This window comes from Nomascus leucogenys, chromosome 8 (assembly GCF_006542625.1).
Source record: "Nomascus leucogenys isolate Asia chromosome 8, Asia_NLE_v1, whole genome shotgun sequence".
NCBI classification, from domain to species: Eukaryota; Metazoa; Chordata; class Mammalia; order Primates; family Hylobatidae; genus Nomascus; species Nomascus leucogenys.
In genome coordinates this window covers 21,005,139-21,030,974 of record NC_044388.1, presented here as the reverse complement: position 1 = coordinate 21,030,974, position 25,836 = coordinate 21,005,139, and the positions used below count along the sequence as shown (strand labels likewise).

The following is a 25,836-nucleotide window of genomic DNA, read 5'->3' as shown; positions in this document are numbered from 1 at the left end:
TCAGTATGATCCAGATTCCACTGAGAGATTGTCTCCCACCTTCCTTCCCCCCAAAAAAAGATTACACTTTGATCCTTCTGCCCTTAGACAAATGCACTAAACCTTAATTCACACACACACACACACACACACACACACACACAAAACCACAAAGGAATAACATATAATTCAACTGATAGTGTTGGAGATTTGTGGTTTCATTGTAAGCCAATCTACTTTTCCTATAGAAGGGTACTAGTACTAAAATCACTAGTTTTCTCACTGAATATAAACTGTTTAGAGCAAGTAAGCAGTGACTTTTATTATTTAAATATTTAATCCTCAGTATGTACACTAAACAGCCTGATGTACTGAAAAGAACATGAGCCTTGGGATCAGAAAGACCCAATTTAAATCTTGGAGTTTCCATACTGTACCCATGTGAGCATGAGCAAGTAATTGCTAAGCCAAAATATTCTTTGTTTGTAAAAGGAAAATGAAACCTCCCTGTTAGAGTTGCTGGGAAAACTAAATGAGACTGTGCATAATCTAGCACTGTTAATGGGAGCCTCTGTTTCCTATCTTTATTAAGTATCAAAATCCCAGAGAGCCTGTCTAGTGCCATCATTTATTGATTCAATGATTTGTTCCATGGGAGCCTTGTGGAAAATATAAGCCACAGTAATTATTCTGGGATACCAGAGGCATCCTTTTAATAAGTGATTGTTTTGGAGGCTTAAACAGTGGCATTAAAGGATTTATTCTTAAATTGTAAAAAATATTTTTCTTAAATTGGGTACAATTGTACCCAGTTGTAATTGTATTCCCAGGAATAGCTTGAGTAATAAGAGAATCAGGCATAATTCATTCTGCCAAAGCAACAATGAAACATTTTCTAAAAGAAGAGACAAATTCCTCAGAGCTTCCAATTGCTATTGTTCAGTAATGTGCATTTGCTTATTTGTTTTTTAAATAGTTTTTTTTAATCCCCCGTCAGCATCACAGTTTCTACCTTTAAAGCTCCCCAGGAAAAGTTGTTGTTTATACTTCAGAATTTTTAACAATCTGACATTGGTTTTCTGCTGTTTAGGACCGACATACAGTAATTATAATTCTGCTCTGCCTTATATCCCTTTGTCCTCACTTTGAGTAAATAATTGGAAAAATACATGAAATCTTCCCTGACTCATTCTAGTCATTCTGCTTGTCACCCCCGTTGTCCTGATGCCTGCGTACTTGGTAGTCATTCAGCAAGTCCTCTGAAGTGTCTTTATTTTACATCATGTAAGAATCCAGCAAACAAATATATGGTTGCTATCACAATAAACATATTAAATATGTGAAATATTAATAAAATTATATTTGCCTGTTGCAGAGACATATAGGGCTATCTTTGAACAGGATGTCATGTGGGTCTTCTCCACACCTGTGTGTAGTATGTATATAAGAGAAGGAAAGGTTGAGGGCTGTTTTTCCTGCTAATAAGGAAGAAATTCCCCTCATACCAGCTATCCTGAGATAACCACCATCAACAGTTATATTGCTGTATGTGTATGTAGATCATTTTATGTCCCTCACAGCCTTAATCAAAGTTGAAGTCCTGGTATATGTTATAAAGCCTTTTCTATATCATATATACTTTTTAAAAATATCTTATGGGTGGTTATCTCTAGCCCACACCTCATAACTCTTCCATCCTCTATCCATTACTCAGTTCCAAAACCTCTTCTACATTTTAGATATTTGTTTCAGCAACATCGTAACTTCGCAATAACAATTCTCTTAGTCTGTTTGGACTGGTATAACAAAATACCAAAAGCTAGGTGGCTTATAAACAACAGAAATTTTATTTCTCACAGTTCTGGAAGCTGAGAAGTCAAGAATATCAAGGCAGTGGCAGATTCAGTGTCTGGAGAAGGCCCACTTCCTCTTTGAGGGCATACTCTTGCCATATCCTCACATGGTAGAAGGAGTGAGAGCTCTTTTGGGCCTTATTTATAAGGACATTAATCCCATTCATGAGGGAGGGCTCTGCCCTCTTGACCTAATCACCCCCTAAAGGCCCCATCTCCTAATAACATCACCTTGAGGTTGGAATTTCACCATGTGAATGGGTGTGGGGGGACATAAACATTTAGACCATAGCAACACTCTTAGGAAATGGGGCTGCATTTTGACTTCTTACGGCAGTTTATTTTTGTCTGTTTTCAAACTTCATAAAAATGGGATCATGCAGTTTTTTGTGTGTAGAGGTTTTATAATGCTGAGATTTATTCCTATGTATCTGATATTTTTTATTACCAAAATCTTTAAATTTTTTTGTGTTGGTATATAGAAGATATATTTGCCTTTTGTATGTGACTTACATTCAACAACCTTGTTAAGCTTATTGTGTATATATATGTAAGAGCAGTGTTTGATACTAGCTCTGCCTGTTACTGTGGGACCTTCAGCAAATTACTTAACCTCTCTGTGCCTATTTCATCTGTGAAATGGAGATAATAGTCTAAACTCTGTCACGACTATGTAGGGTTTAAAATGGTTTAGTATATATGAATTGTTTGGAACAGTTCTGACATATCCTAATCTTCCTATAAAGGTTAGTTGTATTTTTTAAAACTGATTTTTTGGGCCAGGGGTGGGGTGGTGGGGGGTGGTAAGAACTGTTGTATGCTATGATGGGAAGATTAGAGAGGAGGGAGGGCCTCTTGGAGTGACAATACCACGTCTGTTTTCCTGGCTGAGTGGTCCTTACCCAGGGCTCTGACCAGCCATGGGACACATGAATTTGAATTAGTCTGAACTTGCATCAGAACTCAAAATGGTAGGGTTCATGAGTGATAGGGTAAGAGTAGGAGAAATTTAAATAGTTTGAAATGCATTCCGATTTTAACCTATGTGGTTAGTGGGGATGAAGACATTTAATTTGCCTAACATTGAGGAAAAAATTGTAACAGAATATTGTTTAGCCTTAAATATTTTTTCAGATTTTGTGTATATATTTTATTTCAGAGGACAGATTATAGAGAATCTTCATTTCTTAATTGTCTGAGTTTTATAAAATGAATGTGTGTTAATGTACAAACAGAAAAAAGAGTAGACAGACTCTCTTGCCCCCATCCTTCAATGAAGTCCACATTTTCAAGATCAAGCAATTTTGTGATTCAGTATTTTATAAGCACCCTAGTTAACTTATCACTGTAACTGATTAACCACTGTTCCAAAGCTTTGTGGGAACATAGAACAATGGCTAAAGAGAAGACCTGAGGTGGTTTAGTCCTTGGTTTGCTGTATTCTAGCCAAAAGGATTTGGGAAAAGTCATTTAACTTAGTGTCAGTAATCTTTTTCATTTGTTGGAGATAATGCTTACCCAGAGTAATTATGAAAATTTATATTGTTTAGCAAAATCTGAAAGGTATGCCAATAAAAGAAATTGTATTAGAATAAGTCTTGTATTCAGGTCTCAGTAAGGAAGAACCATTTCTGTTTTATCACTAACATCTAGAGAACTTGATTAAAGATTTTTTTTTAAATGCCCTTGGGTAAAATGTTTTTGCCTATAAAGTGTTCCTACAGACTTGCAGCCTTTTTCTACATCCCAGTGAGCACTGTCCTCTGAATTCGGCACCAAGGAAGGCTGTGTACAGAGTTTACACACTGACTGAAACACTTCCTTTTCCTGACATGTCCTCAGAACTAGTTTGTGAAACAAAACTAAACACCAGTCTTACTACTTTAGAGCCAGACGTGAGTTTTATTTAATTTTTTTTTTTTATCATAGTGATACCCACTTTAAGCTTTTTTTTTTTTTTTTTTTTGAGACGGAGTTTCGATCTTGTTGCCCAGGCTGGAGTGCAATGGTGCAATCTCTGCCTCCCGGGTTCAAGTGATTCTCCTGCCTCAGCCTCCCAAGTAGCTGGGATTACAAGCGTGCGCCACCATGCCTGGCTAATTTTGTATTTTTAGTATAGATGGGGTTTCTCCATGTTGGTCAGGCAGGTCTCAAACTCCCGACCTCAGATGATCCTCCTGCCTCCGCTTCCCAAAGTGCTGGGATTACAGGCATGAGCCACTGCACCCAGCTTAATCTTCTTTTTTTATTATGCTTGACTCCAAAGAATTTTAGCTGTGCATAAATACCAAAATTGCACATTTAAGGATGAATATTTGCTGCCATTGAAGATATTACAATGAAGATTCTGAAAGTAATTTCTAAGAGATCTAAAGCATTTTAAGAAATTCAGCATTTAAAGAAATGTGTTAGCATTGAAATAATGGCTGTCATATATTTGTGAGCTAGAGTTACTGAAAGATCAGTTACATTGCTTTAGAATTTCTTTTCATTTGTGTTTATATGACTTCAGTGTGATTTTGGAAACTTTTAACAAGGAGTATTTGATTAAAGAATTTTTTCTCCAGGTAGTTTAATATTTGGGTAGACATATTTGAATACCAAACCAAATTATCACTGAATAATTATAGACTTGGAATTTGAACATGAATAGACTTTAGATTATTTAGCTAGCTTCTCCATGTATCAAATGAATAAACAGAGGCTATTTCACCTTTATGGCCCAAGATGACTGGTACCAGTGCTATTTCAGTGCTTTTTTTTTCTGCTGTAATAAAATGTATTAAAATTATAAATTATGGCCTATATACTGTTGTGTTTCTTTTCCAGTCTCAGTCTGTCGCCAGGCTGGAGTGCAGTGGCACAATCTCTGTTCACTGCAACCTCCACCTCCCGAGTTCAAGCAATTCTCCTGGCTCAGCCTCCCGAGTATCTGGGACTACAGGCGCCCACCACCACGCCCAGCTAATTTTTGTATTTTTGGTAGAGACAAGATTTCACCATGTTGGCCAGGATGGTCTTGATCTCTTGACCTCGTGATCTGCCCGCCTCAGCCTCTCAAAGTGCTGGGATTACAGGCGTGAGCTACTGCGCCCGGCCTTATATAGTGTTTTTTAATTAATTTTTTTTTTGTCATCATACTTTTAAGTTCTAGGGTACATGTGCACAACGTGCAGGTTTGCTACATAGGTATACATGTGCCATGTTGGTTTGCTGCACCCATCAACTCATCATTTACATTAGGTATTTCTCCTAATGCTATCCTTCCCCGAGCCCCCCACCCTCGACATGCCCCAGTGTGTGATGTTGCCCTCCCTGTGTCCACATGTTCTCATTGTTCAACTTCCACTTAAGAGTGAGAGTTGTGTGTGTGACGTTCCCCTCCATGTGTTCTCATTGTTCAACTCCCACATATGAGTGAGAACATGCAGTGTTTGGTTTTCTGATCTTGTGATAGTTTGCTGAGAATGATGGTTTCCAGCTTCATCCGTGTCCCTGCAAAGGACTTGAACTCATCCTTTTTTTATGGCTGTATGGTATTCCATGGTGTATATGTGCCACATTTTCTTAATCCAGTCCATCATTGATGGACATTTGGGTTGGTTCCAAGTCTTTGCTATTGCAAATAGTGGCACAGTAAACATACATGTGCATGTGTCTTTATAGCAGCATGATTTATAATCCTTTGGGTATATACCTAGTAATGGGATGGCTGGGTCAAATGGTATTTCTAGTTCTAGATCCTTGAGGAATCACCGCACTGTCTTCCACAATGGTTGAACTAATTTACACTCCCACTGACAGTGTAAAAGCATGCCTATTTCTCCACATCCTTTCCAGCATCTGTTGTTTCCTGACTTTTTAATGATGGCCATTCTAACTGGCATGAGATAGTGTCTTGTTGTGGTTTTGATTTGCATTTCTCTGATGACCAGTGATGATGAGCATTTTTTTATGTGTCTGTTGGCTGTGTAAATGTCTTCTTTTGAGAAGTGTCTGTTCATATCCTTTGCCCACTTTTTCATGGGGTTGTTTTTTTCATGTGAATTTAAGTTCTTTGTAGGTTCTGGATATTAGCCCTTTGTCAGATGAGTAGATTGCAAAAATTTTCTCCCATTCCATAGATTGCCTTTTCACTCTGATAATAGTTTATTTTGCTGTGCAGAAGCTCTTTAGTTTAATTAGATCCCATTTGTCTATTTTGGCTTCTGTTGCCATTGCTTTCGGTGTTTTAGTCATGAAGTCTTTGCCCATGCCTATGCCCTGAATGGTATTCCCTAGGTTTTCTAATAGGGTTTTTATGGTTTTAGGTCTAACATTTAAGTCTTTAATCCATCTTGAGTTAATTTTTGTATATAGTGTAAGGAAGGGATCCAGTTTCAGCTTTCTACATATGGCTAGCCAGTTTTCCCAGCACCATTTATTAAATAAGGAATCCTTTCCCCATTGCTAATTTTTGTCAGGTTTGTCAAAAATCAGATGGTTGTAGATGTGTGGTGTTATTTCTGAGGCCTCTGTTCTGTTCCATTGTTCTATATATCTGTTTTGGTACCAGTACCATGCTGTTTTGGTTACTGTAGCCTTGTAGTATAGCTTGAAGTCAGGTAGCGTGATGCCTCCAGCTTTGTTCTTTTGGCTTAGGATTGTCTTGGCAATGTGGGCTCTTTTTTGGTTCCATATGAACTTTAGTTTTTTCCAATTCTGTGAAGAAAGTCATTGGTAGCTTGATAGGGATAGCATTGAATCTATAAATTACCTTGGGCAGTATGGCCATTTTCACAATATTGATTCTTCCTGTCCGTGAGCATGGAATGTTCTTCCATTTGTTTTTTTTTGTTTTTTTTTTTTTTTTTTTTTTTTTTTTTTTGAGACAGAGTCTCGCTGTCGCCCAGGCTGGAGTGCAGTGGCGCATTCTCGGCTCACTGCAGGCTCCGCCCCCCCGGGGTTCATGCCATTCTCCTGTCTCAGCCTCCCGAGTAGCTGGGACTACAGGCACCCGCCACCTCACCCGGCTAATTTTTTGTATTTTTAGTAGAGATGGGGTTTCACTGTGTTAGCCAGGATGGTCTCGATCTCCTGACCTCGTGTTCCACCCGCCTCGGCCTCCAAAAGTGCTGGGATTACAGGCGTGAGCCACCACGCCCGGCCTCTTCCATTTGTTTATGTCCTCTTTTATTTCATTGAGCAGTGGTTTGTAGTTCCGCCTGAAGAGGTCCTTCACATCCCTTGTAAGTTGGATTCCTAGGTATTTTATTCTCTTTGTAGCAATTGTGAATTGGAGTTCACTCATGATTTGGCTGTTTGTCTGTTATTGGTGTATAAGAATGGTTGTGATTTTTGCACATTGATTTTGTATCCTGAGACTTTGCTGAAGTTGCTTATCAGCTTAAGGAGATTTTGGGCTGAGACAATGGGGTTTTCTAAATATACATTCACGTCATCTGCAAACAGAGACAATTTGACTTCCTCTTTTCCTAACTGAATACCCTTTCTTTCTTTCTCTTGCCTGATTTCCCTGTCCAGAACTTCCAACACTATGTTGAATAGGAGTGGTAAAAGAGGGCATCCTTGTCTTATGCCAATTTTCAAAGGGAATGCTTCTAGTTTTTGCCCATTGAGTATGATATTGGCTGTGGGTTTGTCATAACTAGCTCTTATATTTTGAGATACATTCCATCAATACCTAGTTTATTGAGAATTTTTAGCATGAAGTGCTGTTGAATTTTGTCGAAGGCCTTTTCTGCATCTATTGAGATAATCAGACAGACCGCTAGCAATACTAATGAAGAAGAAAAGAGAGAAGAATCAAATAGACACATAAAGGGAATATCACCACCGATCTCACAGAAATACAAACTACAATCAGAGAATACTATAAACACCTCTACGCAAATAAACTAGAAAATCTAGAAGAAAGGAATAAATTCCTGGACATATACACCCTCCCAAGACTAAACCAGGAAGAAGTTGAATCTCTGAATAGAGAGGTTCTGAAATTGAGGCAATAATGAATAGCCTACCAAACAAAAGTCCAGGACCAGATGGATTCACAGCCGAATTCTACCAGAGGTACAAAGAGGAGCTGGTACCATTCCTTCTGAAACTATTCCAAACAATAGAAAAAGAGGGAATCCTCCCTAAGTCATTTTATGAGGCCAACATCATCCTGATACCAAAGCCTTGAGAATTTTAGGCCAGTATCCCTGATGAACATTGATGCGAAAATCCTCAATAAAATACTGGCAAACTGAATCCAGCAGCATATCAAAAAGCCTACCCACCACGATCAACTCGGCTTCATCCCTGGCATGCAAGGCTGGTTCAACATACGCAAATCAATAAACGTAGTCCATCACATAAACAGAACCAATGCCAAAAAAAAACACGATTAAATTTATTTTTATTTTATTTCAATAGTTATTGGGGAGCAGGTGGTTTTTGATTACATAGATAAGTTCTTTATTGATGATTTCTGAGATTTTGGTGCACCGGTCACCTGAGCAATGTACACTGTATCCAATGTGTAGTCTTTTATCCCTCACATGGAGTAAAATATGATGGATAAAAGACTACATATTGGGTACAATTTGGGAACTTCCCCGAGTCCCCAAAGTCCATTCTATCATTTTTGTGCCTTTGCGTCTCCTCATAGCTCCCACTTACGAGTGAGAACATACAATATTCATTTTCCATCCCTGAATTACTTCACTTAGAATAATGATCTCCAACTCCAGGTTGCTGCGAATGCTATTATTTTGTTCCTTTCTATGTCTGAATAGTATTCCATGGTGTATGTATACCACATTTTCTTTACACACTCGTTGGTTGATAGCCTAAATAGACTTGTTTCATATTTTTGCAATTGTGAATTGTACTGCTATAAACATGCATGTGCAAGTGCCTTTTTCAAATAATGACTTCTTTTCCTCTGGGTAGATACTCAGTAATGGGATTGCTGGATCAAATGGTAGTGTTACTTTTCGTTCCTTAAGGAATCTCCATACAGTTTTCCATAGTGGTTTTACATATAGTGTTTTTTAAAATTATTTTCCTCATATTTTAATATCACAGAAATGAAATATCTCTTATGGATACCTTCTTACCACTTTACTCTGTTTATGTACCTCTTCTTAGTCCTCTAATTCAGATTCATTGAGTTCTGACGTTGGTTTCGTGGGGTTTTGTGTTCTTTTGTTTAACATCCTTCCTTGAGCTTCATGATGAAAAATTTACTCATTCTATGTTTAATCCTATCCAACATTGTTTAGTAGAATAGGTGGTGGTATAGATAGAGACTGTGTAAAAGAGAGCCTTCACATATAAAAAAAAAAAAGCTGTCTGACAGACTTTTGAGGTATCCACTTTGAATCAAGAAGATTCTCATGAATGTTTCATTTGCATTTTTATGATACTTTAGTCAATGTCATTTAAATGACAGATTTTTATAGTGTAATACATTTATGATTTTTATATTACTCAAGTATAAGAAAAATTGTCAGTTTTTTATTTCAGTCTCTTTTTATCATTGGTTAATATGCAGGATTTAGGATTTTCAGTATGTTGTTGTTGTTATATATAGGTGCCTGGAATACTTATTAAGAAACGATGCAAATCCAGGGATCCGTGATAAGCAAGGATACAATGCAGTTCATTATTCCGCTGCTTATGGTCACCGTCTATGTCTTCAGCTGGTAAGATTCCTGAATTCTTGTGAAAGACCTAATGTGAGTTTATAGTCTAATAATGTAACAAAAATGAGAATAAATGGATCAAAGAACAAATTCCATTTTGTTTTTTAACATTTTCAGAATTTATATACCTCTTAAATTCATACTTGCTTTAGTAAGAGACATCTCATTCTCTTTTCCTTTTAAAAAAGGAGAAAATTAGATCTCTGAAGAGGGCTACTGATTACCCCATGTTCCATGTTCATGTCTACAGTATTTACTTCTCCTGCCCCTTTAAATAAATATTCCTCATAAGTTTCTAAAAAACTGTAACTGTGTCTTTTGTGAGAAATTAAAGTCCCTGTGAAAGGAATATCTCCCCCATATATTTAGGGAATTCCAAAAGGCACATTTATTTCACAACCCCTCCTAACAAGGGAGGCTCCACTTCTGCAAAGGAAGTTTTTATTTCTACTGTGGTCTGATTCTGGAATAGAATACCACCATTCACCCAAATTTACCAAACCAGAAGGAAAGTCAAGGAAAAGATATTCATGTGTGTAACAGATATTTTAGGTTAAAGATGCTCTTATTTAGACTTAACCTTATAAATTACATTAAACTTTGCTTCCCTTCCAGGGGAAATAAAATTCAACGAGAGTAGATATAAAAGAAGAAAAGGGAGGTTGACAATTTAATATAGCACTTAGAGCCCTGCTACAAAAATAACTATTTTCCTATGTTACGGATCTTCACACCAAAATTTTAGACCTATGTATGTAGATTTGACATCTATTGTGATATTAAATTGTTTATTCAAAACACCTAATTTTTTGGAGCCAACGGAAGCACAGGTTTAGGGTAAAAGTTAGCAAAGCCCTGTGTAAGTTGAGACTTAATATAGATGAATACTTCCCAAGCTAAATATTTTTGTTTTGACTTTTATTTCAGATTGCAAGCGAAACTCCTCTAGATGTTGTAAGTATTAGTCAATTCCCTCCCACCAATTAGTATTGGTCAATTCCCTCCTACCAATTATTGTTTATCTATTTGCTGTCATTAGAGCTGAAAGTGTTTTTACATATTAGGCACAAAGACGGTGACAGAAATCACGTGTACAGAGGGAAGGAAGATGTTTACTTGGTGGCAATTAAGTAGCATTTCCCCCAAACTCTTACAGCCTGTCTTCAAAGCTCTTAGTCTGTGGTCCTTAGTATACTTTCATAATAATCATGTTTTATAAGTTTGCTGAGTTGCCAAATAATAGTCTAAAGTGGATTTGAACTGGGAGGGTGGGAGAAAATAATTGCTGTAGTATGTCCTTCTGACATTTAAAATGCCTCTTCTTTTTCAGTTAATGGAAACCTCAGGAACAGACATGCTGAGTGATTCAGATAATAGAGCAACAATAAGCCCTTTACACTTGGCTGTGAGTACTGCCTTCATAGCCAACTTGATAGCTGCTGGTTTACTGAAAATATCTAATACCTATTTGTGTTGACTCAAGCTAGTACCATAAACTTTTGGTAATAGTTATCCATGTAATAGTTATCATGGAATTAAAACTTTGAGAACTTTCTTTAATTCAGAGAATTATTTAATGTGCTGGGTTTTTGTTTTTGTTTTTTCTGTTTCTTGCTTTAGAAAAAAAAAAAAAAGGACAGACAATGATCCTTAGGCTTCCCCCAGGGCCTTCTGGGGAGAGAAAGGGAGAAAATATGGAGAATATGCCTGTGATGGTGAATTTTAAAATGTGCTGCCCTAGTGGAATGCCTTATAAGTTGGCTAAGCAGATGGTATACACACACATTCTGTGGTATTTCTACAATTTTTTGCTTACTTTGTGATCTTGGGGTGCTAACTGGTTGTGTGTTCCCTAGTCCTTCCGTTGCTCACACTATAGGATTTGGCTGCATTGTCTGTTATGTCCTTTCCACTTTAAGATTCCTCTAAATTTTTTTTCAGTGTCAGTCACTAAATGGAGAAGGTTAGGGAAGAATGTGACAATTTTTTAAGTCAAATGAGAATTTATTACCTTAAATTTCAAGTAGATCCTAATCTAGCTTTCTGTACTGAAAGAATTTATTTTTGAGACAAAGCATGTTAGAGTTGTAGGGAAGGGGGTACTTTGAGAATCAGGAGACCTGGGTACTGTCACCAGGTGTTTGTGAGATCCCTGATTTTTAGTAAAATGCTTATAAGGATGTATCCTTAATTTAATGTGGAACACTACAAGTTCAGTTATTCATTTGATTGTTTCTTTTCATATGTACTATTATTTTTTATCTTAATATTCTCCTTGCGTGTATTTTAACACTGACATATATACATTAAATTTTCTGCTATTTCTCCCCACTGATACTTCCTATCATGTTCTAAATAACTAAGAAAGCATTCTTGAAGCTTTCTATTTCTTTGCCCTTTGAGTCCTTGGAAACACCATCACCTCTTCCAGACATGGATAGTAAGTAAGTCTGAAAAGGCAAAGCCAGCATGGAAGAAATAGCCATTTTACTATTGATGAAAAGAAATGAAGATGGAGCAGCATTAGCAGCAGCAGCAGCAGCATCATTCTCATTATAATAATTTCACTGTCATTTCTTGAGCACTTTCTAGGTGCCAGACTATTTCCCCCTTGCGGAGATTCAACTAGTAGCATATTAAAGACTCCCAAAAGCCCTGCAGTCTTTAGGACTTAGTTATCAGTTTAATGATGTTGTTTCATTAGAAATTTCTCGTTTGTATTCTCCCCACCCTTCAATTTGGCAAGTTTCTCTTTTTGTGCTTGCAAGTTAACAATGTGCTATACATTGATTAGTGGGTCGGTCTCTGTCTCTCTCTTTCTCTCTCTCTCCCCCCCCATTACTATTTTTTTGTCAGAGATTTTGTATGTGTATATGGTGGTAATGGTAGAAAAAAGAAAACATAAAACGTACCTTCTTAACCATTTCTAATTGTACAGTTCAGCAATGTTATATTTACATTACTATACAACCAATTTCCAGAACCTTTTTATCTTGTAAAGATTAAAACTAAAACTCTGTACCCATTAAACATCTCCCTATTTCTCCTTTCCCCAGTCCCTGGTAATACTAGCCTACCTTCTGTTCCTATGAATTTGACTAACCTAGATACCTCATTTAAGTGGAATCATAACAGTATTTTTGTGTGTTGTGTAACTGGCTTATTTCATCTAGCAGGTTTCATCCATGTTGTAGCATGTGGCTGAATTTCCTTATTTTTAAGCTGAATAATCTATTGTTATGTATATAGCACATTTTTCTTTATCCATTCATCTGACAGTAGATGCTGGGTTACTTCCATCTCTTGGCTATTATGAATAAGTGCTGCTATGCCATAGGTATACTAAATAGTGTTTTTAAACTAAAAATTGAAATAATTTAGTAATTAGGCTCAATGAAATATGATTATACCACCACTTTTGCATTTCATATCTATCTCTAGGAGGTTTTCAGAAGTTACTTTAATTTCTTACTCGAAACTCTCCCATTCGGGACAACTTCGTACAGTGAAAACATATTGATCTGAGGCTTAAGGAAACTGGCCTTGATTCCTGATTTTGTTCATACTGGACATTTGGGCTTCTTCTCATTCCCATACAAGGATATCATGGGGGGAAAAGCCCTGTGGCAAATCATCATGGCTCCCATTTATTATTCTCTTGTCTTTTCATTTTTATTTTTTATTTATTTTTGCTATTGTTTTTCAGACAGTGTCTCACTCTGTCATCCAGGCTGGAGTGTAGTGGCACAATCACGGCTCACTGCAGTCTTGAACTCCTGAGCTCAAGTGAGCCTCCCTCCCTCAGCCTTCTGAGTAGCTAGGACTATAGGTGCACACCACCATTCCCAACTAATTCTTTATTTTTTTGTAGAGACAAGGTCTCACTGTTGTCCAGGCTAGTCTCAAACTCCAAGTAATCCTCCTGTGTTGGCCTGCCAAAGTGCTGAGATTATAGGTGTGAGTGACCATGCCCAACCTCATTTATTATTTTTTTTTTATTTATTTAGAGATACAATCTCATTCTGTCACCCAGGCTGGGGTGCAGTGGTGCAATCCCAGCTCACTGCAGCCTGTACCTCCTAGACTCAAGTGATCCTTCCACCTCAGCCTCCTGCATAGCTGGGACCACAGGCACGTGCCACCAGGTCCAGCTTATTTATTTGTTTGTTTGTTTGTTTATTTATTTACTTTGGGCAGAGATGAGATCTCACTATGTTGCTCAGGCTGGTCCCAAACTCCTGTTCAAATGATCCTTCCACCTCAGCCTCCTCAAAGTGCTGGGATTATAGGTGTGAGCCACCGCAACTGGCTAAACTCTTCTTTTTATATTGTCTTCTATATATAATGTATGGTTCCTCAGAGTTCATTCTTTCAGTAGCATAATTTTCATTGACCTGGTATTGAGGAACAAAGTTAGATGTAATCCTAAAACAGTAGAGTTCCGTGACCTACAGTCACTTTAATCTTTGAGATAGTCAAGCTTAAGTAGTCAAGTTTCTACACAGATTCATTATAAAGAGATCAGTGAGGCCCAGAGCAAGTTTATCTCTTGTTGCTACTTTCTGACATTTTCTACAAGAAATGGCATTATAGTCCTTTGGAGTTTATTTCTTTCTTTATGTCCTGCTCAGCATTTAATCCAGTGTAAATAATACATGTTCTGTTGCCATGTTGGATTTTGAAAAGACTTTTCTGGAAAGCCCTTTTATTAGACCGTATAAAGAAGGCAACTTGGGGCTGGGCACAGTGGCTCACGCCTGTAATCCCAGCACTTTGGGAGGCCGAGGCGGGCGGATCACAAGGTCAAGAGATCGAGAGCATCCTGGCCAACGTGGTGAAACCCCGTCTCTACTAAAAATACAAAAATTAGCTGGGGCATGGTGATGTGCGCCTGTAATCCCAGCTACTCGGGAGACTGAGACAGGAGAATCGCTTGAACCCACGGAGGCGGTGGTTGCAGTGAGCTGAGATTGTGCCACTGCACTCCAGCCTGGTGACAGAGTGAGACTCCGTCTCAAAAAAAAAAAAAAAAAAAAAAAGACAACCTCAGTCTGACAAATCTTCAGTCTTACTTTTGTACAGCTAGGACAGTGCCTGGTATGTGGTGATATTCAAGCAGGGCTGTTACGTATTTCTTTGCTAAAAGAATTACTTCTTTTTTAGCTGTGGCACATTATGGGGTGGGTATAGTCAGTTTAATTTGAGAAATCAGAATATTCAAGCACTGACTCAAGTTGCTAGCTGTCTTTGTAGTTGATGTGGAGCACTGAACTGTGATTAAGAACACAGGCTTGGCTGGGCGAAGTGGCTCATGCCTGTAATCCTAGCACTTTGAGAAACCAAGGTAGGAGGATTATTTGAGGCCAGGAATTTTGAGACCAGCCTGGATAGCATAGCGAGACCCTCATCACTACAAAAATTAAAAGAAAAATTAGCTGGGCATGGTGACGTGTCCCTCTGGTCCCTGCTACTCAGGAGGCTGAGGTGGGAGGATCACTTAAGCCCAGAAGGTCAAGGCTGCAGTGAGCTATGATCACGCCACTGCACTCCAGCTGGGGCAACAGAGCAAGACCCTGTCTCAAAACAAAACAAAAAAAACACAGGCTTTTTAGAATCAGACTTGAAATCAAGACTTTAAATGAATCCCTGTCACACATCCATTGAATGTCTGCCGTGAACCAAGCATTGTATACTCATGAAAAGATCACCTGTCATTTGAAATTTTATTATTTTTAGAATGCCTATTCCCTAACACAGTAGGCTACTATGTTGATTATTAGAAAGATCTGTAGTTAACTTCCTGAATTTTCAATGTAGAAGTTTGGATTATCTCAAATAGGATAATAATATGAAGACAAGTTTGCTTATTTACATTTTTTGAAGTATTTAGGAAGTCAGTCTAAATATGTATGTTTTAAATTTATATTTTTATTTATTTCTAGGCCTATCATGGTCACCATCAAGCACTGGAAGTGTTGGTACAGTCTTTGTTAGATCTTGATGTCAGAAATAGTAGTGGAAGAACACCCCTAGATCTTGCAGCATTTAAGGGCCATGTTGAATGTGTGGATGTACTCATTAATCAGGGAGCCTCAATCTTAGTAAAAGATTACATTTTGAAGAGGACACCTATACATGCAGCAGGTAAGCCGGATATTATGCTTGATTTATTTATAACTTCCTATCCAATACTCTTTTTCAATTTCTGGTATATAATATTTCTGGTTAATTGTCTTTAAAATTTTGACTTTTTTTTTTTTTTTTTTTTCAAATCATATATGGATTATTTGACCCCACCAAATAACTTTATTCACACAAATGAATTTACAAAGCCTCCATCACTCATAAACATTAGGAATATCCACAGTGTTCAGGGAACTTAAATATAGTGTATTATACCAACCCAAGTAAACCAAGCACAAAAAATATTCATCTAAAGTTGTTTACATGTAGGTCCTAGACTACCAGCTTCTGTGTGAAAAGGGAAATAAAAGTAGATTTATTAACTAGTATTTGAAAATAACTTTGTGCCTGGCTTAAAACCTCCCTCATGCTCAAGCCTGTCCCACACAAGTGTTTAAGAAGTCATTAAAACTGTCCTGCTCTCATGAAAAGAAGCTGTTCTGCACAAAAGATTTAAGTGCCTCCAAGTAGCTCCCTTCCTCCTGTGGCCTCTCTTGAAAAACAACCTTGGCAGCCTTCTTGCTGATACCTTCTGCAATTTTAGGGGCCCCTCAGGGCAGTGGCAGTGGATTCATCTTTTGATGATGGCTGCAGATGGTAACATTGGCCAATTCTATGTCACACCTACTGGTTACCCTTTGAGGGCATTTCTCCAGACAGAAGCCCCACTACCGTCAAAGCTTAGGTAGGGCAGGATCAGAGAGGCGCCTGTGTTGTTTTGAAGGCTGTGCTACAGCCTGGACTTATCTCTGGACTTCTCCCTATAAAACCCAGTGGCCCAAAGAGCTGAAAAATGTCAGCTTGGCTCTTCAAAAGTTTCCAGACCCAAGGAGATTACCAGGAGCTACGACTGTCTAGGGAAATTTTTGACTTTAAGTGGTAAAATGATTGTATTCTCAGGGAATACCAACAACAAGACTATCATCACCTAAAACATTATCTGCCTTAGAAGTTGGGTTTATGTAATAATCTAACTTCTGAAACACTTTATCAACAAAACAATGCAGTATTTATTTCTTTCTGGTAGAAGTTATTTTTGATTGGTATAATCTTTCATTTAACAAGTGATACACATTTTGACTTATTTTACCAGTGTACTGCATTAAACATTTATGCAGACAGGCTTTACAGAGCACTTTATGCAAGAACTATCCCATATTGTGATATTATGATGTAGCAGATACGTTAAAATACAAAGGTCTATAACCAAGTCAATTAAAAGACTTGCTACCCACTGCGTATCACTGGCAAATGCAGATTCACAACTCTATTTTTATAGAGTGATCCTTAAGAACACATTTGAATATACGTCTTGGATTTTTTTTCTAGTCCTTTGGGAAGCTTACATTTTAGAAGACTCATTGATAACACCCACTGTTACTCCCAGAGCCACCCTTCAAAGCTATCAGATGTTCAAGCGGGGCTGAGAAAAATAATTTAATAATAGATTAGAACCTCTAATAAACATATATACACTACTATATGGTTTGAACAAGAGGTTAAAATGCATTACTTGCTGTTATCTTATTCTGAAAAAGAGTGAAGTTATATATCATTTTGCAAAGCCAAACTTGGTGGCGCATGCCTGTATTCCCACCTAACTTGGGAGGCTGAGGCAAGAGGGTCACTTGAGCTCAGTTTGATTGCACTCTAGGCAACATGATGAAACCCTGTTCCTAAAATATAAAATAAAAATAAATTTTGTACACTGGATGGGATCTGTGAAAAATAAGTACATTTTAAAAATATTAATCTATAGCTAGAAAAATTATAATTGCAGATAATATGCAGAACTAATTTAAAGCTTGCATGGAGTGGTTGCACTCTCAATAGGTAAATATTGAACTGAGACATTAGCCAGTCCCTTAGAAGTAGTTAACCAATGCCATTATAGTTCAGCATAAATCCTACCCACAAAAAGAACCACAGGTTACTCTTAGTGCATATCTATTCAATAAATGCAAGCCTTGTATCTATAGATGCCTTTCAAATTTGGAGATCTATAGAGAGCATCTTTAAGCTATGAAAAGAACACTGTGGGTTTTTTTTCCTGGAGGTTTACCAGTCCTTTCCCACAGTGATGCTGTGCTTGGTGTTTGGGTATTGAACTTAGATGACACAAACATTCATCAGTAGCTACTGTGCACTGAGTGTAAATGAACTGATTTGAAAAATGATAGGCCAAACAAGATCTTCTTGAACATCCCCAAGTGTTACGACACTGTTTTTTATTGCCAAGCTGTGAGAGCTGGTGGCAGAGTGCAGCATACAGATTGGACTAGGGTAGGAGAGGTGGTTTAAGCCACAAGTTTAACAACTATTAGTATTTAATATAACTGTCGGAACGTACTGTGGAATATTCAGCACCTAGCTTGCTTTTGCTAGTTTTGTCATCTTTTAATTAGAAGAAATAGTGATAGACGTTCTTTTCTGTATCATATGCAAGATACATTTTTTCTAATGTATTTCTTTAAACTTCAGACTTTGTATATGTGAACAGGACCTGAATTTTGCAGAGGATTTAACTTACTTCAAGAGCTCTTTTCTTTGGACTACTTCTACTTGTACCCTTGCCCATTTTATGCATTTGGACTTAATACATGCGTTCTTTAGATGGATCATTTTTCTTTTACTGTGTGTATGTATGTATATATATATATATATATGTCATTTGAAATTATTTCAGCCATAAATAGCAGTACACTACTGAAAATAGCTTAAGGGGTTTAGTGTCTCACATACAATGTCCAAAGGCAGGCTGGGCACGGTGGCTCACGCCTGTAATCCCAGCACTTTGGGAGGCCAAGGCGGGTGGATCATGAGGTCAGGAGTTCAAGACCAGCCAGGCCTAGATGGTGAAACCTCATCTCTCCTAAAAATACAAAAAAATTCGCTGGGTGTGGTGGCGGGCGCCTGTAATCCCAACTACTCGGGAGGCTGAGGCAGAGAATTGCTTGAACCCAGGAGGCGGAAATTGCAGTGAGCCAAGATCACACCACTGCACTCCAACCTGGGTGACAGAGCGAGATTCTGTCTCAAAAAAAAAGCAGTATCAGGCAGATGCAGTTGCAGGGTTGGTTGATTCTACAACGGTGTCAGAGCTCTGGATTAAATTCTGTTATTCTCTTACATTTGCATTCATGTTGCGGGATTATTGCTGCTGCTTTTAAGGATTGCATCTAAAATCAGGAAGGAATAGGGGCTTTTCATTATTAGAGATAAAAGTATTTCCCAGCAGCCTCTAGACTTATCAGCATCTCAGTAGTCAGACCTGGTTCCTGTGCTGCTCACCTTAAAACTGATCACTGTCAGAGGAGAATGGGGTTGTTGTGATTGATTTGGTCTAATCTTGGTATCATCCCTTTGCTGGAGGCAAGGCACTCTTCCTGACCACATTACCAGAGAGCTAAATAAAATGAGCATTCTTTTAGAGGCAGATGATGGGGAATGGGTGCTGGGTAGGCAGTCTGCCTGTCATGTTTTACTGTGAGGAATTCATATTTGTTCCAGCTTTAACAATCAAAGGCTGTAGAAACCTTCTTTGTACCTATAGTTTTCATTCTTGCATATTAAATTCAGCGAAACTATCCCAAAATTAAAATTCTAGAAGATGTGCTCTAAGATGGACATTTTCTATTTTATCATTATATGTAATTACCGAAATGTTTAAATTTCACTTTACAGCAACAAATGGTCATTCAGAATGCTTACGGCTATTAATAGGAAATGCAGAACCACAGAATGCAGTGGATATTCAAGATGGAAATGGACAGTAAGTTTCGATAAATAATTGTTGCTTCACAGAAGGGTGTATTTCGAAAACCAGAGTACAGTCTTAAGTGACAGCACTGAACCTATTCCTGTTGTTGCTCAGGACGCCTCTGATGCTATCTGTTCTCAACGGGCACACAGACTGTGTTTACTCATTGCTGAACAAAGGAGCAAATGTAGATGCCAAAGATAAGTGGGGAAGGACAGCGTTGCATAGAGGGGTAAGCAGAAATATGCTCTTTCCTTTCAAAAAGCTTTTATGACCTCATATTACCTAGAACTGAACTAGGTTATGTTTATTTTTTCTTCATTAAATGTTCGTCAAATAGTCTTTACCATTTCTTTCAGTATCTTAGTTTTTAAATGCTAATTTTGAACAATTACAAAGTACAACTTAACCTAGAGAACAATGTTAGAACAAAATTTTAAAACTCTTAAAACTTTGAGTAGAATTAATGTCAATTTGACTTTTTCCATTATCTCACTTATTTTCTTATACACTTTATCTTTTTTCACCTTTGAAATATCATTATTTTCATTGAATACCAAGTTTCTCTCTTTGTGTTTTCATACTATTTGCATTTTAGCAGAGTTGTTGCTTTAACTGAATTTTTAAACCACTTCCAATAAAAATACAGAATTACTCATAAAATGATAAATGGCTTTAATTGATGGAAGGATATGGAGAGTATGGTCTTTAAAGTTTTTAATTAGCTGAAATTGGCATGTAATGTTTAGCATAATATGTTTGACTACCTGTAAATTATTTTCTTTCAGGCAGTTACAGGCCATGAAGAATGTGTAGATGCATTACTTCAACATGGTGCTAAGTGCTTACTTCGGGATAGCAGGGGCCGGACGCCTATACACCTGTCTGCTGCCTGTGGACACATTGGTGTTCTCGGAGCCCTTTTGCAGTCAGCAGCATCTATGGATGCAAATCCAGCCACAGCAGACAATCATGGATATACGGCACTTCACTGGGCTTGCTACAATGGTTAAGTATACAAACACAAATGCATATCATTCTGTAGTGAACAGAGATAAAAGAATGACATATTTATAAGGCAAATTTTAAGTTTAAAATTAGCAAAAACCTTGGGAATAATCTACTATATAGGCTCACGTACTAATAATACTTACTACGTAGGCGCACTCCTGTCCTTTGTCATACTAAAGCCAAGACACTAGTTGTCAAAGGTGTTCTGAGATAAGCCATGAAGTATTTTTGAGGTTTTTCTTTTCTTTTCTTTTTTTTTAGTTTTGGTAGGGTCTTGCTATGTTGCCCAGGCTGGTCTTGAACTCCTGGCCTCAAGTGATCCTCCCACCTCAGCCTCCCAAAGTGTTGGGATTACAGGCATGAGCCACCATGTAGCCTGAAGTTTTTCTTAGATCCTTATTTCAACAAATATTTTGCATTTTTAGGAGGTTTTTACAATGTTTCCATTGCTTTTATATAGTGTGCTTGTATTTTGAGTTTGTTCTTTTACTTTTTTTTTTTTTTTTAAGAGTCCCACTATGTTGCCCAGGCTGGTCTTGAACAACTGGGCTTAAGCAGTCCTCCCACATCAGACTCCCCAAGTGCTAGGATTACAGGCATGAGCCATTGCACCCAGCCATGTTCTTTTACTTTCTAAATACAATCATATTAGGGGAAAAATGACCAAAAGTAGGAGAAACAGTGAGATGTATCACATTCTGAACTGAAATCTATGTATGTTTTCTGAGCACATTGCAAGACAACATTCTTATATTACCAATAATATCCATGCTCAGTGTTTTAAAGGAATAAATCCCTAGCAGGTCTTAGAATTAGAAACTTTGATGGGTTAACTCTGCTACATGGTTAAAAGAGATTTTCTTTGGCCTCCTACAGGCTCACAGTCACAGTCGTCGCTTTTATAGGTAGACTCAGAAAAGGTCACGTAGGGAAGCATAAAGCTACTTTGAAGGTATAGATGTTAAAAATGCAGTTTGGCTTATGAAATGCCACCAATTAAAATAATTTATGTAATGAAACATGTTGAGATATTTTTAGATTTGATCATCTTAGAAAACTCAAGTACATTATATATAGTGCAAGCATCAGTGTTGTCAAAGTTCAAGCTTGAGGCTTTAGCAGAGAAATTAGAGGTTTTTAAAATTTGTTTTCAATTTCAGTGTAGCTTCAAGATTAATGTTAATTATGACAGCAGATCTACAAAGCTGTAGTTCACAATTCTAATAACCTTCCCTCAAAATGCAGAGAAAATATAAATTGTCTCTTTACATAAATATCCATTTGCTAAAAATAAATAAGTATAATATCTGTTGTAAAATCATACTGCCTTACCAGGAAGTTGAGATTTGCTATCTTTCTGTAATATGCTGTTTCATAGTTCTTTCACTGGGAGCTGTTCTGACAAAGTTATCAAGTTAAAGCAAAAGAGGAAAAAGCTGAATCTTGTAAAATTATAACTTCATTAAATGTTTCCACAAGAATTTCTGAGATACAATATTTTGATTTTCATATTAGTCCTTATGCCAAAGTTGGGAGTTGCATTCTTTTGCCGTGAGAACATTTTGGGTTCTTGAGGTTTGTCCTATGATGCTGTTGGTTATCCTTCAGCTGAGTACTGATAGTACCATAAAAACTTGAATAGTTAAATCTGTTGCTCATTGAACAAGCTTAGTTTAGTCTCTTTGTTTTTTACTACCTTAAATCTTTAACCAAAACAGTTTTGAAAACTATAAAACCTTTGGGGTTTAACTTCTCTTTTTCCCATTTCTACTTGCTAAGGCAAGTAGAAATGAGTGTAGTGAAGTGGCCAGAGACTAGTACTCATACTAGTACAAAGAAGATACTGTATTTTGCCATTGATATTTTTTATTTGTTTCTGTAATGTGACTTGACATTTTACAAGTATAAGGAAAACCCAAAATATCTAATAATAGTGGGAAAATGAGTTGTGTTTCTGTAAAAAAGTCAGTGAGATAAAACTGTTTAGAAGCAAAGACTTACTGCTTGGTTTTTAAAAAAATATATCCCTGAAGATTAACCATTGGAAAAATCACACAGTGAGATATTTTTCCTCAGAAAGAGCATTTAGTTGTAAATGTACTGCTGTAACTGTCCTTTGGAGAGTTGCTTTCTATTACAATGTTTCTTATCAGATCTATATGTAGAACAGTTTCCCTAAAGTGAGTTCCTACTCTATCACTGCTAAATTTAGACTCTAAGCACGTTTTGTGCAAGAGACAGAATTTTGCAAGAACTGCATGCCTGGTTGCCATTTAAAGATCATAACAAATGTGTCTGATTTTCAGCCTGTAGCAAAATTGTGGTGCTGCTGAATTTGAGCTGGAAGGAATTAACTGAGTGTTGGCTATATGCAATAAGCAACTATATAGACAGCCTAAAATTAATACCATATTTATAGCCAAAAGCCCATTTTATAATTTGGCATTCTGAAAGTAGAATATGTAAAATGGTTTTTACTTTAACTAGTAATTATTGTACAGCTGGAAAGAAAAGTGGAAGCACGCCAACAAAACAGAAAACAACCTCTTAAAATGAAATGATGGCCAAGTTTTAGAAAAAAACTGGCTGTAGATACTAAAAGTTCACAATTTCAGTTCATGTAGTCATTCAGTCATAGAACTTAAGAATATTTATTTATTCCCTTAAAAAATGTGTTCATTTTTATGAAGCTCTAAACATCCTCAGAATAGCCTCTGAAACTCAGGAGGACCCAGTTTACCATCCTATCTAGCTTTCATAAATAATGATAGAAAGTTATGAGATTGTCTGCTTGATATCACCCAGTAATGATTTCTGGAGGTAACCAGGGGGCCCCACTATTCCCTTTTCTCAGTCTGTACTCAGATAGTGAGTGGTTCTCAAACCCTTTGGTCTCAGGAACTATGGATTGATACTGACTGTATTAGAAATTGGAACTGAGAAATTTTAAAATACTTACTGATTTATTTAAAAATAATGTCTATTACATGTTAACATAAATAATCCTTTTTTATGAAAACTATTTTCCAAAAGTATTTTCTTTTTAGTGAGAAGAGTAGTACATCTCTTTATAGCTAATTTAAGAGAATAGTTGGGTTCTCATCTGTGTTTTTATTCATATATTTTTTGCGTCACCCCAGGGTTCCCTAGGCCACACCTTAAGAACCCATATATCTGGAGAATGGGAGGCTCTTAAGTCAACAATGGACAACTTTCCATTGCTGTATCTTAGTAATGAGTTAACATTCAGAATGATGGAATTAAAGGAGTTTCTCAACCTCAGCACTATGACGTTTTGGGCCAGATGATTGTTGCAAGGGACTCTCCAGTGCATTGCAAGATGTTTAGCAGCATCATTGGTTTCTACCCACTAGATGCCAGTTGCACTGCCCCACCTTCAGTTGTGATAAACAAAAATGTCTGTAGGCATTGCCACACACAATATCTGCTGATGGGCAAAATCCTCTTGAAAACTACTAGATTAGAGAAAAGAACTGACAAAAGATGGAACACAATTACAGGTTTTTCTAAAAATTACTTTTCCACAATTATAGGATAAAGTTTAAGTTGATTAAGTTTCAGTAATTTAAAAAGAAAATATAACATCACTTTGGTAGGCAAATATTAAACCATGAAAATATATAAAGAGGCCATGTAAGAATCTAATTTATTCCTAAAGTAGATCCCAAATGACTAATGAAATAAAATAAGCAACATTTTATTTGTAGTAATTAGGGTATTAAATTAAAACCCTAGCTCTGGAATTAGGGTAAGAAAATTTGAAATTTGGATTTTTCTGTTTTTGAAGTTACTATTCAAAAGGATGGACCAGATATTGATCAATAGTCAGTACAGTCAGCCCTCCATATCCATGGGTCCCCGATCGGTGAATTCAACTGAATGTCGATCAGAAATATAGGCTGAACATGTACAGACTTTTTTTTGTCATTATTCCCTAAACAATACAACTATTTATATAGCATTTACATTGAATTAAGTTGTAAGTAATCTAGAGATGACTCAAAGTATATGAGAAGATGTGTATAGATTATACACAAACCATTTTGTACAAGGGAACTGTATAAGGGACTATGGAGTTTTGCTGTCCTATTGAGTCCTGGACCCAATCCCCCAAGAATACCAAGGCTGGATACTTGTCCTTTACCATAGCAATATCACTTTGGTAGGAAATTGTCCTACAAAAATACTTCCTAAAATAAAAACAAAATGTTGGCCGTGGTGGCTTACGCCTGTAATCCCAGCATTTTAGGAGGCTGAGGCAGGCAGATCACTTGAGCTCTGGGATTCAAGACCAGTCTGAGCGGCCGGGCGCGGTGGCTCACGCTTGTAATCCCAGCACTTTGGGAGGCCGAGGCGGGCGGATCACGAGGTCAGGAGATCGAGACCACGGTGAAACCCCGTCTCTACTAAAAATACAAAATTAGCCGGGCGTGGTGGCGGGCGCCTGTAGTCCCAGCTACTCGGAGAGGCTGAGGCAGGAGAATGGCGTGAACCTGGGAGGCGGAGCTTGCAGTGAGCCGAGATTGCGTCACTGCACTCCAGCCTGGGTGACAGAGCGAGACTCCGTCTCAAAAAAAAAAAAAAAAAAAAAAAGACCAGTCTGAGCAACATGGCAAAACTTCATCTCTACAAAATATCAAAAAATTAGCCATGTGTGGTCGCCTTGCACCTGTTGTCTTAGCAACTCAGGAGGCTGAGGTGGGAGGATCACTTGAGCCCAGGAGGTTGAGGCTGCAGTGAGTCATAATCATGCCACTGCACTTCAACTTGGGCAACAGAGTAAGACCCTGTCTCAAAAAATTGTTTTAATAAAATAAAAAAATACCAGAATGTTTCATTACAGCATTGTTGATAATATCATGAAGAATTTTTTAAACTACCAATCACTTTAAAATCCATAATTAGATTAAATAATTTATGATATACTTTGATACTGTGAAGCTCTTCAGAACATTAAAGAATAAGATTGTAGCCAGGCACGGTGGCTCACACCTGTAATCCCAGCACTTTGGGAGATCAAGGCGGGTAGATCACCTGAGATCAGGAGTTCGAGATCAGCCTGACCAACATGGTGAAACCCTGTCTCTACTAAAAATACGAAAAAAGTTAGCTAGGCGTGGTGGTGGGCGCCTGTAGTCCCAGCTACTTGGGAGGCTGAGACAGGAGAATCACTTGAACCCGGGAGGCAGAGGTTGCAGTGAGCCAAGATCGCGCCACTGCACTCCAGGCTGGGCGACAGAGTGAGACTCCATCTAAAATAATAATAATATTTCATATATGCTATTATGGAAGGATATGTGTAGTTAATATTAAGTAAAAGGCAAGGTGCAGAATTAAA

At 37.5% G+C, this 25,836-nt stretch overlaps 1 protein-coding gene across 9 annotated transcripts in view; it reads left to right on the top strand.

The window, feature by feature from the left end:
* Nucleotides 1-25,836, top strand: part of ANKRD28 (ankyrin repeat domain 28) — a 194,319-nt gene that overhangs the window by 155,603 nt on the left and 12,880 nt on the right. For all 9 annotated transcript variants that reach the window (XR_004031290.1, XM_030816861.1, XM_012508548.2 and 6 more), the window contains 7 exons: nt 9,412-9,523; nt 10,451-10,477; nt 10,854-10,928; nt 15,466-15,667; nt 19,391-19,478; nt 19,581-19,698; nt 20,255-20,474. Coding sequence is in view for 8 of the 9 variants with exons in the window: in XM_030816861.1 (XP_030672721.1) it covers nt 9,412-9,523; nt 10,451-10,477; nt 10,854-10,928; nt 15,466-15,667; nt 19,391-19,478; nt 19,581-19,698; nt 20,255-20,474 (842 nt within the window). In the remaining variant the exon portion in view is untranslated. The remainder of the gene's footprint in view (nt 1-9,411; nt 9,524-10,450; nt 10,478-10,853; nt 10,929-15,465; nt 15,668-19,390; nt 19,479-19,580; nt 19,699-20,254; nt 20,475-25,836) is intronic.